General features: G+C 36.0%; 1 protein-coding gene across 5 annotated transcripts; it reads right to left on the bottom strand.

The window, feature by feature from the left end:
- Positions 1 to 277: 277 nt before the first annotated feature.
- LOC105049970 (uncharacterized) lies at positions 278 to 10,242 on the bottom strand. 5 transcript variants are annotated; one of them, XR_012143354.1, is made up of 8 exons: positions 9,773 to 10,238; positions 9,303 to 9,403; positions 7,769 to 7,866; positions 6,028 to 6,236; positions 5,775 to 5,827; positions 2,188 to 2,314; positions 1,454 to 1,783; positions 301 to 1,373 (listed from the first exon to the last, which is right to left on the bottom strand). XR_012143354.1 is itself a non-coding variant. In XM_073261826.1 (6 exons), the coding sequence occupies exons 1-6, from the start codon at positions 10,134 to 10,136 to the stop codon at positions 2,304 to 2,306; spliced, it is 840 nt and encodes a 279-aa protein (XP_073117927.1). In that variant the 5' UTR covers positions 10,137 to 10,242; the 3' UTR covers positions 1,995 to 2,303. The 5 variants fall into 5 exon arrangements, 2 of the variants coding, with proteins under 2 accessions (XP_073117927.1, XP_010928109.1); XR_012143355.1 differs by having other exon boundaries at positions 278 to 1,783; positions 2,188 to 2,318; positions 9,773 to 10,242; XR_002165416.3 differs by having other exon boundaries at positions 299 to 1,783.
- Positions 10,243 to 13,110: the final 2,868 nt, after the last annotated feature.

Raw genomic sequence — 13,110 nt, 5'->3', positions numbered from 1 at the left:
GTGCACCGCAGGCGGTGTAGAAAATCTGATGTGAAACGCATTATTTTACGTGATTGATCCACATAACTATCATTTTTCAATACACATTTAATGCCTATCATTTTATTTTTTTTATTTAAAAATTTTGAATGACAAAAATATCTTTGCTCTTTGAAAAAAATCATGACATTTTATATCATAGTACGACATCTTGTAGAAAGTCATAATTTTGATGCAGGATGTCATAACTTTTTCAAAGAGCAGAAATATTTTCGTAATTCAAAATTTTCAAACGAAAAAATAAAACTGCAAGTATTAAATGTGCATTGAAAAGCGATTGAATAAAAATATCCTTTCTATATTATAACATCTGATATTTTGGTCATATTATGACATCCTGTATACAGAAAGTCATAATTTGACATAGAATATCATAGTATGCCATAGGATGTCATAATTTTCTAGACCATATTATGATATCTTGTGTATAGGAAGTCATAATATACCATAAGATATCATATTTTTTTTCAAAGAATAGTAATATTTTCGTCATATAAAATTTTTAAATAAAAAAATAGAACTGAAAATATTAAATATATATTTAAAAATGATGGTTACGTGAACCAATCATATAGCGGTGTACTCCACGTCGGATTTTCTATACCGCACGTGGTGCACAAAGAGTTTGCCATGATTTCACATATAAATGAAGATCGACCATTTAATGGGCTGCTATTTTTTGACCTCATAGGTGATTGCTTAAAACATTGGCTGAGGAAGAGACACAACATAGATTAAAACCATGAATGTGATCACTTGGACACTATGGAAAGAAAGAAATGATAGAATTTTTGGTTTAAAGCTCACACCTTATGGAAGATTTTTGATCAAGCTGGCCGTCTCACTGCAAGATAACTTAAAATAACCCATTGCACACCCAATCAACCTAAAATAGGTTGCCAAGTGCCCGATGTTGAAGAACACCAGAAATACGATATACATGTGTGTGTGTACGTACACATGTACACACGTGCAGATAGCGGCTCAGTAGGCAGGAGTGGAACAAAGGAATAGAAAGAGGAAAGCAAAATGGAGAGAAACTAGAGAGAAGGTGGAGTAAGGGAAAAATGGTCCGACATCGGAAGGAAGAGAAAGGAGCAGGATAAGAGTCGGCTATAGGATGGTACGGAATACCGCGGGTGAACGATTAAAAGTGTCGGTTGGCCGTGCATGCCATGCCGGTCCTTTAGCTATGAATGCCTTATGGGCCATTCAGACACATGGCCGACATAGTTTGTGAGAGCTGCATAGAAACTCGCTTGGTTGGCCATCCACTTCAAATATGATGTTAATTATCGGTCTGGTAAAATCGACGAGCCTGCCTACTGTAGAACCTGCAACCAGCATAGCTCGAGGTAAGTTTTGCAGTGAGCGAGAAGAGTGATTTCTGTTCATTTCGAGTATCTTTCCATGCCTTGGATGTGGCAGAGGAGCATCAGGCATAACCAGCTCCGCAACAAGTCTCCTCAAGGCCCCCTAGATGTCAGGCCCTACTTTGGCAGAAGCTGCTTTCTCTGAAAGGCCTTGCAGTGTCATGGATGGGGATGTAGTAGGTTGTGGTATGACTCGGTGTGGTCCAGCACCATTTCACTTTCCCTAGGCCAACTCCAAAGCACCGAGGACAGATATGGTCCCCACATTCGCGGTCATGACGCATCCGGACGCTGCAATGGGGCCTCGGGTTGCACTCACTGGTTGCGGGGAGGCAAGCCGCTTCCTTTCGCTTTACTCACTCCAACTTCAGCTGTCAGGCCAAATAGATCAAATTGCCATCAGACATCGGGCATATATCGGACAGACCCTCAGATCCAACCGTTCCCAACAGATTTGGGCTATGGTTGCGACAGTTCTTGCAAGATCAAAGAGAAAAATAATAGCACACGAGAAATCTTTTACTTCGAAGGACTCGAACGAGCAATTTGAGTTCTAATCTAGCACCACTCAACAAACACCACTTCAAGAAACAGAAATATTCCCCTATCAACAACCAACAATACAACGTAATTTGCCCAATCTGCCAGATTACAATCGGTCCATAGAGTGAAACATATAGGCAACCTCATACATGGTCTGCAGGCATAAATTTGAATTCCACATGAAACAATAAACTAATGAAATGAGATATACACAGGACCGCAGGCTCCTCACCGGTAAGGCACTGTTAGTGTTGCCAGGCAAGAACTCTTGAGCCGCTTGAGCTGAGGTTTCCTTCTCATCGAACTGATGTTCACTGCTCTGCTGCATTGGCCGCCTTATCATCGTCACTATCTAAGCCCTGTCTAACACAACAATTTTTTGCAATGTATATTTTAATTTGTAATTTTGAAACAAAAGGTGATAATTTATCAAATGCTTCAAGGAAAACGAGTAAAAACAAGCATGTTGTAATATAATAACTCACGGTCAGAGGATAAAATGGAAAGCATGAAAAATTAGAGTATACACGTCCAAACTACTGTTTAGAATGATTACGCGCTTGCCTTTATTACATGTGCATGCTTCTGATGTGCTTGTGTATGTGTGATTGTATACAAAATAGATGCAAACAATGGGGCTTCTGCTTAAAGAAGTTTCATCAAATTTAAGCATTTACATGTGGCACAAAAATATTCGAAGAATCTAGCACCAAAAAAAGAAAATTAGGAAGGAGAAAAAGAACAGGCATTGACTCCACTCGTGGGGAGGATAATAGGTTTTTGTTTTGGCCATAAATGCTACCAAACTGCCTTTAGATTCAAGCTGGATGCTTTTAGATGGATACTAGCTGAACTAACGAACTAGGATGCATCTCAAGCAAGTTCAAGTACAGCTCAATCCAATTCTGAAAACGACTAAAATAATTTACCTGTGTTCATAGATTAAAAGAACGTGGTTGCACCAGAACTCAACCATGGATCTGATTTCCCAATAATCTAAATGAATCAATAATAACAAAAAGACATGTTTTCAAAACATCCAAACACAAACTTATAAATTCTTCCTGCATCACAAGGTGATTCCAGCAGAAATAACTATTCGTTGCATCATCATCAAATGTTGGTGAAACTTAAGGGATGATATAATTATCAGTCAGTTTCCCATCAAGAAAAGGTGGGTGAAAGTGTTCTCCTGTCCATTGGCCACAATATTGCTCTGAAGCACAAAATTATTACCATAATTACACAGCATAGTAGAGTCCCTAGATCACCTCTCAAAAGAAGGAATTCAAGCTCGACAACAACAGTAGTTACAGCAGATGGCATCATGGCATAAAGGTGCTAACCCTGATATACATCATTGATCTATTCCTTATTAGCCTAAGCTTTTAGGTTCAAGTCATTATTAACATTGTGTCATAGCTCAAGCTGTTGAAGCCCATGGGCTCAAATTATCTCCAGTTTCAGTTACTTATTAGTTAACCTGGTTGTCATCTTAGCATGTTTCATTTGCTATCTAATTTGTGATCCCTCCATGTGTGATCCAGGTTGGAGGAGAGGTGCATAGCCTGATTTACACTGTAAGCCATTCCTCATTGGGTTTAACTTCTGGATTCAAGTGGTTGGTTAACAAAAGGATGTTGCATGTGCTTTAATATAGTACATCACAGATATCGATGGGAAGCAACAAAGTTAGAAAAGCATCATCATTTTACAATGCAGTGCATATGGCCACACATGCAGATGTTGTTGGTCCCTTGACTGCACTACCCTTCCTATATGGAAGTACTATGTGGTTAGGCCACATATGGCCAAAAAGGGAGTCCCTCTAAGAACCATGTGGAGACATATGCAGCAGGGTTAACGTTGTGTGGCTGCATATGCAACATTCTTGGCAACGTGCAGCCAAATACGCAACACTCTTAGCATTCTACAACCGCATATGTGCCCCCACATCTTATGCAAGCCCATACAAATGAAGCAAGTTCAGGCTGATAGTTAGGCTGGATGTGAATTTCACACTGGCTGGATACATGTAAATTCATAATATCAGTATATTAATTGTATTGTTATTAATATTGTTATTATGTATAAAAAAATTGATATCATTATTATATTTATTATATTTTGATGGAAGCTTGCTGACACAGCTAAGCTTCCCAACATTCCCAAGCCCTCTGATTGGTCATTAAAAGCATAGGAATCGAGAAGCAAAAGAAGATTGGGTTTTTATGCAAGTAACATAAAATGTCCATTTTAACTCCAAATATAATCTCCCACATCCATGCCCTAAAGACAGACCTCTCCAGCCATTCCCACCTCTCTTTCCCTATCTCTACCATGCACAATCCCTCAACCTTTCCATCCCTGCTACCGCCCTAATTCTTCTAGCAGCTCTCCTCTTTAAGTTTTCCTTTTATCTCCTTCTACCCATTTTCCTCTCCCTCTCTTGTAGACCCATAAGGCCCAGGGAAAAAAGCAACAACAAAAACCAGGCCACCAAAACAGAAAAACTCAAAAATCCATCAGAAATAAGAATCTCAAATCCAAAATACCCGAATCAAGAAAAGATCTAGACTTCAAAAAAATTTTCAGATATCCAATAAGAGTAAACGAACCACAAAACAGGGTTACTTTTCCTCTCTCTCTCTTCTTTTTTTTTTTTTTATTGTGTGTGTGTGTGTGTGTTGGGAAAGGTTCTAAGGTGTTTCAAACAGCAGGCTTCCCAAGATTTCCAACCCAGTACAAGATTCAAAATGAGCACATCTCCTTTCTTGAACAACTACTCTTATTTCAGGTGCTGCACTTAGTCAAAACTTAACCAGGAAAAAAAAAATGAAAAACAACAGTCAGCGAAAACAGAGGTGTGAATCATATCAAGCTAGTATTTCTATGCCTAAATAGATTAGGGATGATGAGTTAGAAGACAGGTACTTGTTAGGAGAAGGGTGGAGGAAATTAGAGGAGGTTTGCACAAGAAGGATGGCTAGGATGACTTGGATAGTGGAGGATATTTTTGGAAATAAAAAACTATCTCCAATAAAAGCAGGATATATCAGTTGTTTTAGATGTGGAAGGTAGGACATGGGAAGCCAAACATCGCTCCCTAGTTTCTTTCATATATTCTATTTATTTCTAAATATTCAAAAAAATACTGATTGTACACCTGCATATGGAACCCATATACTGCATATGCACTATGACCACCTCCATACCATAACCACCTTTTAAAACACTGAAAAGCAATATCACCAAACATAATATGTAAGAATGCTTCATCAAACTCGACAAAAATCATGATAGACAATTGGGGAAGGGACAATTTTTTAGGCATATACATTTTACTGGAAGACAGAAGATATGAATGAAAGTAGTGACCTCTTTGAAAATTGAAATGGTGCTGCGTGGTCTTAGATAACAAAAAATGGTGAAACAAATATGCAACAGAACCCTGAATTTTGGGGCTAGCTTGCTCGCTCATTGCTGTGGTTATGAAACAGAAGAGAAGTAATTAATATACTAAGCTAGAGCAGTTTGATACAGTAAGCATATGATGAATAATCATTCAAGCATCAACCAAAGAGAGAAGACACACATAGGTTGCATATCACATATCCAGATTTAGCATATTATCACATTTATTTCCAAAAGATTGAGCAAACTATTATCGCTTATTTTCTCCAAGAGAACAACATCGATGCATCATACAGTGAGAATCTCACAAACCACTATTGCAATGTGAAGTACATGCATGATGGGGGGAGTTCAAGGAGTCAAAATGGAAATTCCAAAAGATGGAAATTGCATGAGTTATCTTACCGAGTTGCTTCCAATCTTATCAAAATCGTCATCAAAACCATCACCACCATCATCTGAAAAATGTAGCATATCATGTATATCTCAAGAAATTTTAACTACTAATTATATTACACAATTACTTCCTCCAGCAGTTTCTAGTGACAATAATTCATGCATACCTAGTGGAAAATAAAGTGCTAGAAAATATACTGCTTATGTTTCTTATTCTTATGATGAATGAGTGATAACACATATGAAATTGTGAATCGCCTACCTGGACCATCATCATCACTTCCAAGATCCCCCAGAAGAAACATATCCAAATCATGCTCTGTATTTGATGAGGTGGAAGTCTTACTTTGCAACTTTGTTTCCTTTGCTCCTGCTGTAGTAGCTGGTGGAGTAGTTGTATTCTCCTTACCACTATCTTTTTGCTTCTGTTCCGCCTTTGTTTTTAATTCCTCCGTATATCTTTTCTCATAACTAATAGGATCCACATACAATCAAATTCAGTAAGGTAACTGCATTTTTATTTTTAAAAAAGAAAACCATAGCATCGTCATACTATAAAAAGCAAAAATTCTTGCTAATAATAAATCGACATGCATATGTTAAAGTTTCCAAGCTTTGACTTGATGTCAACGACACTTAATGTGTTAAGTAAATGTAATTTTGCTATTTCAAATCATTGAAATCAAACAGCAGAACAGGAAAGAACAAAATAGCGGCAAAATGTGAGGCAACTTAGTAACACCCACCTGGATGTGTCATGAAGAGGTAAATTTTAAAACCAAATGGAAAGGGGCATTTAGACCATCACAAATTTTAAAGTATTTGATGACAGAATTTATCTGGAAGAATACCAAATTCAGAAGCTACTAGGTTGTTCAGCAAGCTTAAAGTGTAAACTATCAAGAAAGCAAAATGTGAAAAACATGCTATGAGAAATTGTTCAGCAAGCTGGAGCCCAAGTCATCACACAGAATATGCATTTGCTAAAGAGAGACTGTTGCATCAGAATCTTATATTCTTCAATATTTAGTTCAAGCTATACAGCACCCCTGGTTTGTCTGAGATGTCATTATAAGCTTCATGTATATTTTTCATGTAATTTAGACAGTTCCCTTAACTCTCTTCATCTAGATAGCATAGTAGCATTCCCATTAATAATGACTGCATTTTTTCCTCCTCATTTGTGCAGTGAAAGATAGAAGTGCCCGACATGTTTTCTAACACAGCTACCCCCTCCACCAGATCTGGTATAACATACAGAGAATTGATGTAACTAACATAGATCTACATCTGAGAACTACATTATTCTTCAATTAGCAACACTAGCTATTTAGATGGTGATAGCAGTACAACGTATGTACATTTTTATATATCTACACACACACACACATATACATACATACATAGATACAGACATACACACACACACACATGTATATGTATATGTATACATACATATACATACACACACACACACACACACACACACACATGTACATGTATACATATATGTACATGTACATATACATGTATATCTAATGTATGTATACATATATGTACATGTACATGTATACATATATGTACATATACGTATGTATGTATACATATATGTACATATATATATGTATGTATATATGTATATATGTATGTGTGTGTGTATGTGTGTGTGTCTATATATATATATATGTATGTACGTACGTACATACGTACGTGTGTATGTAGCGATGTATGTATGTATATACATATGTATGTATAGATGCATATGTATGTATACATGCGCACGCATGCACGCACACACATACATGAGCAAGAATTGTATCGATGCAACATGTATTTGTGTATGATTCCTGATTTCAGATTGAGGAAGAGGTACAGGGTCAAATAAATAGAGGTGAGGCGGGTTAAACATTAAACCTGAAATCTTGATAAAAATGGGTTCAAAAATGAAAAAAATAAAAATTAAAGCTATCAGATGGAAGACACCAGAAAGGCAAGATACTTACGGAGCCACATAATTGTTTACAAGTATAAAATATATTCGCCAGAATTTTCTCTCTTTCATATACCGTGGGCATAGGTCATATCTAAACTTGGAGATTTCCTGAAATACAGAAGGCATTTATCTGCTCAGTTCATATAATATGAGATACAAATGAAACCACAATAATGAAAAGCATATTGCAAACGCTTAATCTTAAGGTCAGCATGTAAATGGAGGAGACAAAACTGGCCTCATTTTACTATAAAAAAATGCTTGCACACCCACAAGCCCTTATAATGAAAAAGGGGAAAAGAAAGGAAAAAGCTGATAACCTAATCTAAGTATGCAAGTTGATCTCATAAGTGATTGACCCATGCCTTCATCACAACCAATTTCAAAATTATAAGCCCTCGTTCTACTAGCTTGACAATTCTGCATAAACTAGAGTCTTCAACATGAATAATATGCTTTAAATTTTGCTCTCATTCCACACCTGATTCGTAGGACTCCAAGACATCTCTATTGTTAACTTCATAGAAATCAATCTTAATAAAATAAGATATGCACCTTCACTAGTTTATTTATTATTGGATTTCCATGTCATGCACTTATTGAAAAAACAAATCATTAAATAAATAAATTAAGCAAATTTATAATATTAGCATTATGTGCTTTCTAACCACATGTGTACCTTAATATTCTATGATCTATATTTTTACCATTCTGGTAATGCTGATCCACTCTAACACCCACCTACAATCCAGTTAACAGACAGGTAAAGGCTGTCATCCAACTTAATAGTATCAGGCCATCAATTCTTCACCTACTTCTTCCGACACACCAAGAGCTTCAAACAACAATTTCATTACAAGTGCACAAATTCCAAGTCTCATTAATACAACTATATCAGGGCATTATGTGACCTATCAAATTCTCCATAAGATATCACTAAAATCTGCTCTTTCTCCTTTGTGACAAAGGTGCCCCAACAGCATTCTTTTGATTTACAAAGTATTACACAGATTAACTTGTACTTATTACCTAGTTGCAAATTTAAAATGCCAATGACTAATCAGGCTCAGCCTCCTTAGTCCTCATAATATTTTCCAATGGAGATAATCAGCATATTACATACTATCTTAATTCAGAACATGAATTTCATAATGATTTATGAATTCTCAATATCCTCAAAATAAGCAATATGTCTTAAAAACCGACTTACCATATGAATAGGAGTGGCTATTAGGACTACAGTATCTTGAAAACTGGTGGAAATGTTCATCATTACATAACTGTAAAGTTGCTTTATGCTCATTCTGATATCAGAAAAGTTAGTCAGTAGCAAGACATTAGGCACTCTGGTTATAGATATGTCCACCAAAGTGGAACATGAAAATGCCAATCTCAGTGCCCTCTAGTGGTTTCATGCAGCTGGTACTCGCACTAAATTTTTTATGACCCAGATAAATTGACCTCTTAAAAAGCTAAAATAAAATGAAAAAAATAATATAGAACTATAAATTCTATAAAGTAAAAGCGGACAAAAGACCAAGTACCTTAACTGTTGAGAGAACAAGTGTAGCATGTCTCGCTTGCCACTCATTAAGATCCTGCCTAACATTTGACACTGTGGGAACCTCCGACATTTCCGGTTCATCTATACACAAAGCATGTCAAAAGACTGAATAATCCTATCCATCTAAAATCAAAATAACGAAGCAAAGACCAAAACAGACGCTGTTCATATTAGAAGCCAATTCCCAAAAACTATAACAGAAAAACAACAAACAGAAGGAACACCTAAAGCACTTCAGTTCACAATTCAAAAGACCTTATAAGATTACCACCGTGACAAAACTTCAAATAACCCAGAAATTAGGCAAAATTAATCACATAAACCCTAGCAAAATGAACGCATCTAATAGATCCATTACTATCTAAAAAGTAAAAAGCCATAGACTTTAACATTACATTCAAAGAAGGAAGCAAGTAGATAGCATAAAAAAGATTCATTCAAAGGGCATACCTTCCATAGGGAAATCGCGGAAGGTGCTGAGGGTAATGCCCTTGACGAACTCCCGGAGCTCCTCGGTGATGCCGAACCGCTCGAGATCCGAGGCCAGGTCCGGCGTGGCGGATCCGCCCGGCGCGAGGGGGGAGATGGGAAGGGTGGGGAGGTCGACGGCGAGGGTCTTGATCTGGTCTGCGGCGCGTAGGGCCTCGGCGCGGATGAGGTCGGCCTTCTTGGTAGCCTCGGCAGCGAGCTCCTTGGACTTCTTGGTGGTCTCGGAGACGAACTCCTGGGAGAACTTGGCGGCCCCTTTTGTCAGCTCCTGCGACCGCTTCGCCGCCTCCCCCGCGAAAACCCTAGCCTTCTCCCATAGATCCATCGCCGTCGTCTTCCTTCGTCGTCTCCGTCCAGCGAGAGAGAGAGAGAGAGAGAGAGAGAAGAATAAAAAAGAACGGTACGGGATGCGAGGATTGGATTTGAAGGAAGGATTAAAGGGGGATCAACAGGGACTTTGACGACGGTTGGATGATCCAGAGGCGTATTTTAAGAGAGAGTGAGCTAACGCGCGCCCAGGAAAATGGGAGCGTGCGCTAAGTGAGAAGAATCATTAGATCTGTGAACAGATCAGAACCGTCAAATCAAACATAAGAGATGGCTCGACATCAAAAACGGGGAGATGCGTGCGCGGCAACAACATTTGGTGCAGTGCTAACGGTACTGGATGTAACAAGCGTTGGCGCCTGGCAGTTGGCACCATTTTCACAAGGGTTAATGGCGCCAAACAACTTGAAAGTTTTAGAAATTTATAATTTTTTGTGAATTTTAATTAGTACAACCAAGACGATAATTTTTTTTAATTCGGATCATGAAAATGATATTATCAAACCAACTAAAAAAAGTAGAAGGGGCTAACGTGCATGAGTTATATCTTTCATTTAGATCTCTCGGTTAGAATTTATCCAAATCCATCCTTCCATCCTGACGACAACCATAAGAGTAGTGGTATCTCCTTTTGTCAACTGATCGGTTGACAATAAAAAAATTCAAAAAAAATAAAAAAAAAAAGAAAAGATCAATTACATAAGAAAAAATGTTCATTAATAAGGATAACAATCTTTAAGTGATTAAGTCTAAGAATTTTTTAAATTTTTTTCTATCTTTATTCCTCTATTTATTGATTTCTTGATGTCAAAGTTTGTGATTTGAGAAAAAAATATTAGATGATTTTAATTTAAATAAATGGTACATATTTAACTATCAGTTTGTTTCTTTCTTTCTCTTCGCTTTCTCTTTTAAAAAGTTGTGAGCAGTGAGGTTTTCTTGGGTTTACTTATTGGGGCTCTTCATATTATACTTAATATTAAATATATTGGCAGTCTTTTGTTGGAATTTCAAAGTGTTTGTAATGAGTTACTATTTTTTATGCTCTAAATATTGTCATACAAATTATCAAATTAAAAAAAAAAAAGCTTTTAAGATCCCAAATTGTGATCATTGTCATATTTCTCTACATTTTGTTTCCCTGTTTCTTGATTTCTTGATTCTATTATCCGTGTTTGGGGTGAGAAAGAAAGAAGAATTTCAATTTGTAGGGATCAAGAACCATATGAAAATAGTCTTTTGCTTTTTCTTTTTCTATTTTTCATTCTCACTAACCGATAAAAATAGTGATATGACAAAATACTAAGTTGTGGGCATAAAGATGAGCTAAATTGAACTATTATAAGTATCATATTTTTTTCCAACTCTTCTCTCTTTTTCTCGCTTTTGTTGCTCGCCCATGGTTATCACCGATCTCTACTTACTGGATGGGAAAGATGGATGGAATTGGAAAGTAAAATTCTAGTTGAAGAAGCAAGAAAAGGGGAGAGAAAATTTTAGACTTTTCTATTATAGAAAATCTTAATTTTTAATATAAAAATAATCATACCTCCAGCTATTGTTGTTTAAGTCACAGATGAATCAATAATCAATAGCCTGCAACGATCAGTAACCTGCAATCACAAGAAAATCAATCCTGGATACTCCTCATTGCCGTCAAGTAGCGTCTTGATTTCTCAATCCCTTATCCGAATATATCTGATGGAAAAAATTTTACAAGCTCGTGGATCGGATTGGCGTTCAAATCCGTAAAAATCTTTTTATAACATATCTCACCCATCAGAGGTAATATCTGAATCCATCACAAAGATTAGAGTTGGACTTTTATCCATGATGATTCAGTAGAGCTCGACTTTATCAAACCATCTAATATATCCCTTCTCTTTATTGAAGATTTATTTTTAGTCAAAGTCCAGATAAATTAAAATATATAAAATAAATCTCGATAAGTATTAGTGTGGGCCACATTCGAATGGGTTTAATTAGAAAAATCATAATATTCTTCCATTTGGCCCAACCTAATACAAGCATCTTCATTTTAATTATTTAAAGCATTTCAAAAAGCCTTTAATAAAATTTTATCTGGATCTAATTAATAACTAAAAAATTAATGTGACCATATTTAAAAAACTTAATTCCTCCATAGGATATATTCTTTATACTTAATTATAAAATAATCATCAATACAAATCATAACGATAACTATGTTATCAATCAACACACGATCTTCTATATATCACAACACTAATGACACCTCATAACCAAGTTTTTTATGTGAAACTTTACTTTATGAATAAACGAAACTTTATGTCTATTTTTTTTTATATCACATGGTAAATAGCTTATCAACATAAAATAAAATGTGTTGCCTAGAGGTAGCAACCCAAGAAGATGGATGAATTAGGTTGATTAAAAAATTTGAGCCAAATTGAATCTTAAGGCAAATATGTGCTTCAATCTAAACTAAGATGTGTAATTGAGATGTGAACAAGATATTTAGCAACAGATTTAAAATATAAATGATGATAAGCAAGAGTAAGAATAAAGTTAAGCAAGGTTTAAAAGCATGCAAGGTATATAAATAAAGTAATGAGTGCAAGAAAGATAAGCCAAAAAAGAGCACAACACAAACATACTAAATTTTATAGTAATTTGAAGCAATCCGCTCCTATGTCCATTCTTCAAGCTTCTCTTGAGATTTTTCCTATAATCCACCTTTGATTACAGTATGTTTATTTTTTTAGACTTATAAACAAACCTAATTGATTTTAACCTAGATCAATCAATCAAATTCTTTACACCGTTAGTTTTTCAGACTCACTAACAATTCAGTTGATTTTTTGGACTCACTAACCAAACCTTATACTTGTCCAATTCTGAGTTTGGATGGGCCGAATTCTAAATTTTTTTCTAAAAAAAAATTGTAAAGAAATAAAATACAAGAAATAGAAATTTCAGTACAAAAGAAAAGC

The sequence above is a fragment of the Elaeis guineensis genome, chromosome 8 (genome assembly GCF_000442705.2).
Source record: "Elaeis guineensis isolate ETL-2024a chromosome 8, EG11, whole genome shotgun sequence".
Lineage (NCBI taxonomy): Eukaryota > Viridiplantae > Streptophyta > Magnoliopsida > Arecales > Arecaceae > Elaeis > Elaeis guineensis.
The sequence above is the reverse complement of the archived record's forward strand: the minus strand, read 5'-3'. Positions and strand labels throughout refer to the sequence as shown.

What these genes read in the sequence shown, in the direction of transcription:
- LOC105049970 (XM_010929807.2), bottom strand. Translation starts at nt 10,136, where the DNA reads ATGGATCTATGGGAGAAGGCTAGGGTTTTCGCGGGGGAGGCGGCGAAG. An exon ending in TTGTTCTCTCAACAGTTAAG is followed by an intron (nt 7,867 to 9,302) that starts GTACTTGGTCTT and finishes TCTGTATTTCAG; the next exon opens with GAAATCTCCAAGTTTAGATA. An exon ending in AAGTGATGATGATGGTCCAG is followed by an intron (nt 5,828 to 6,027) that starts GTAGGCGATTCA and finishes TACATTTTTCAG; the next exon opens with ATGATGGTGGTGATGGTTTT.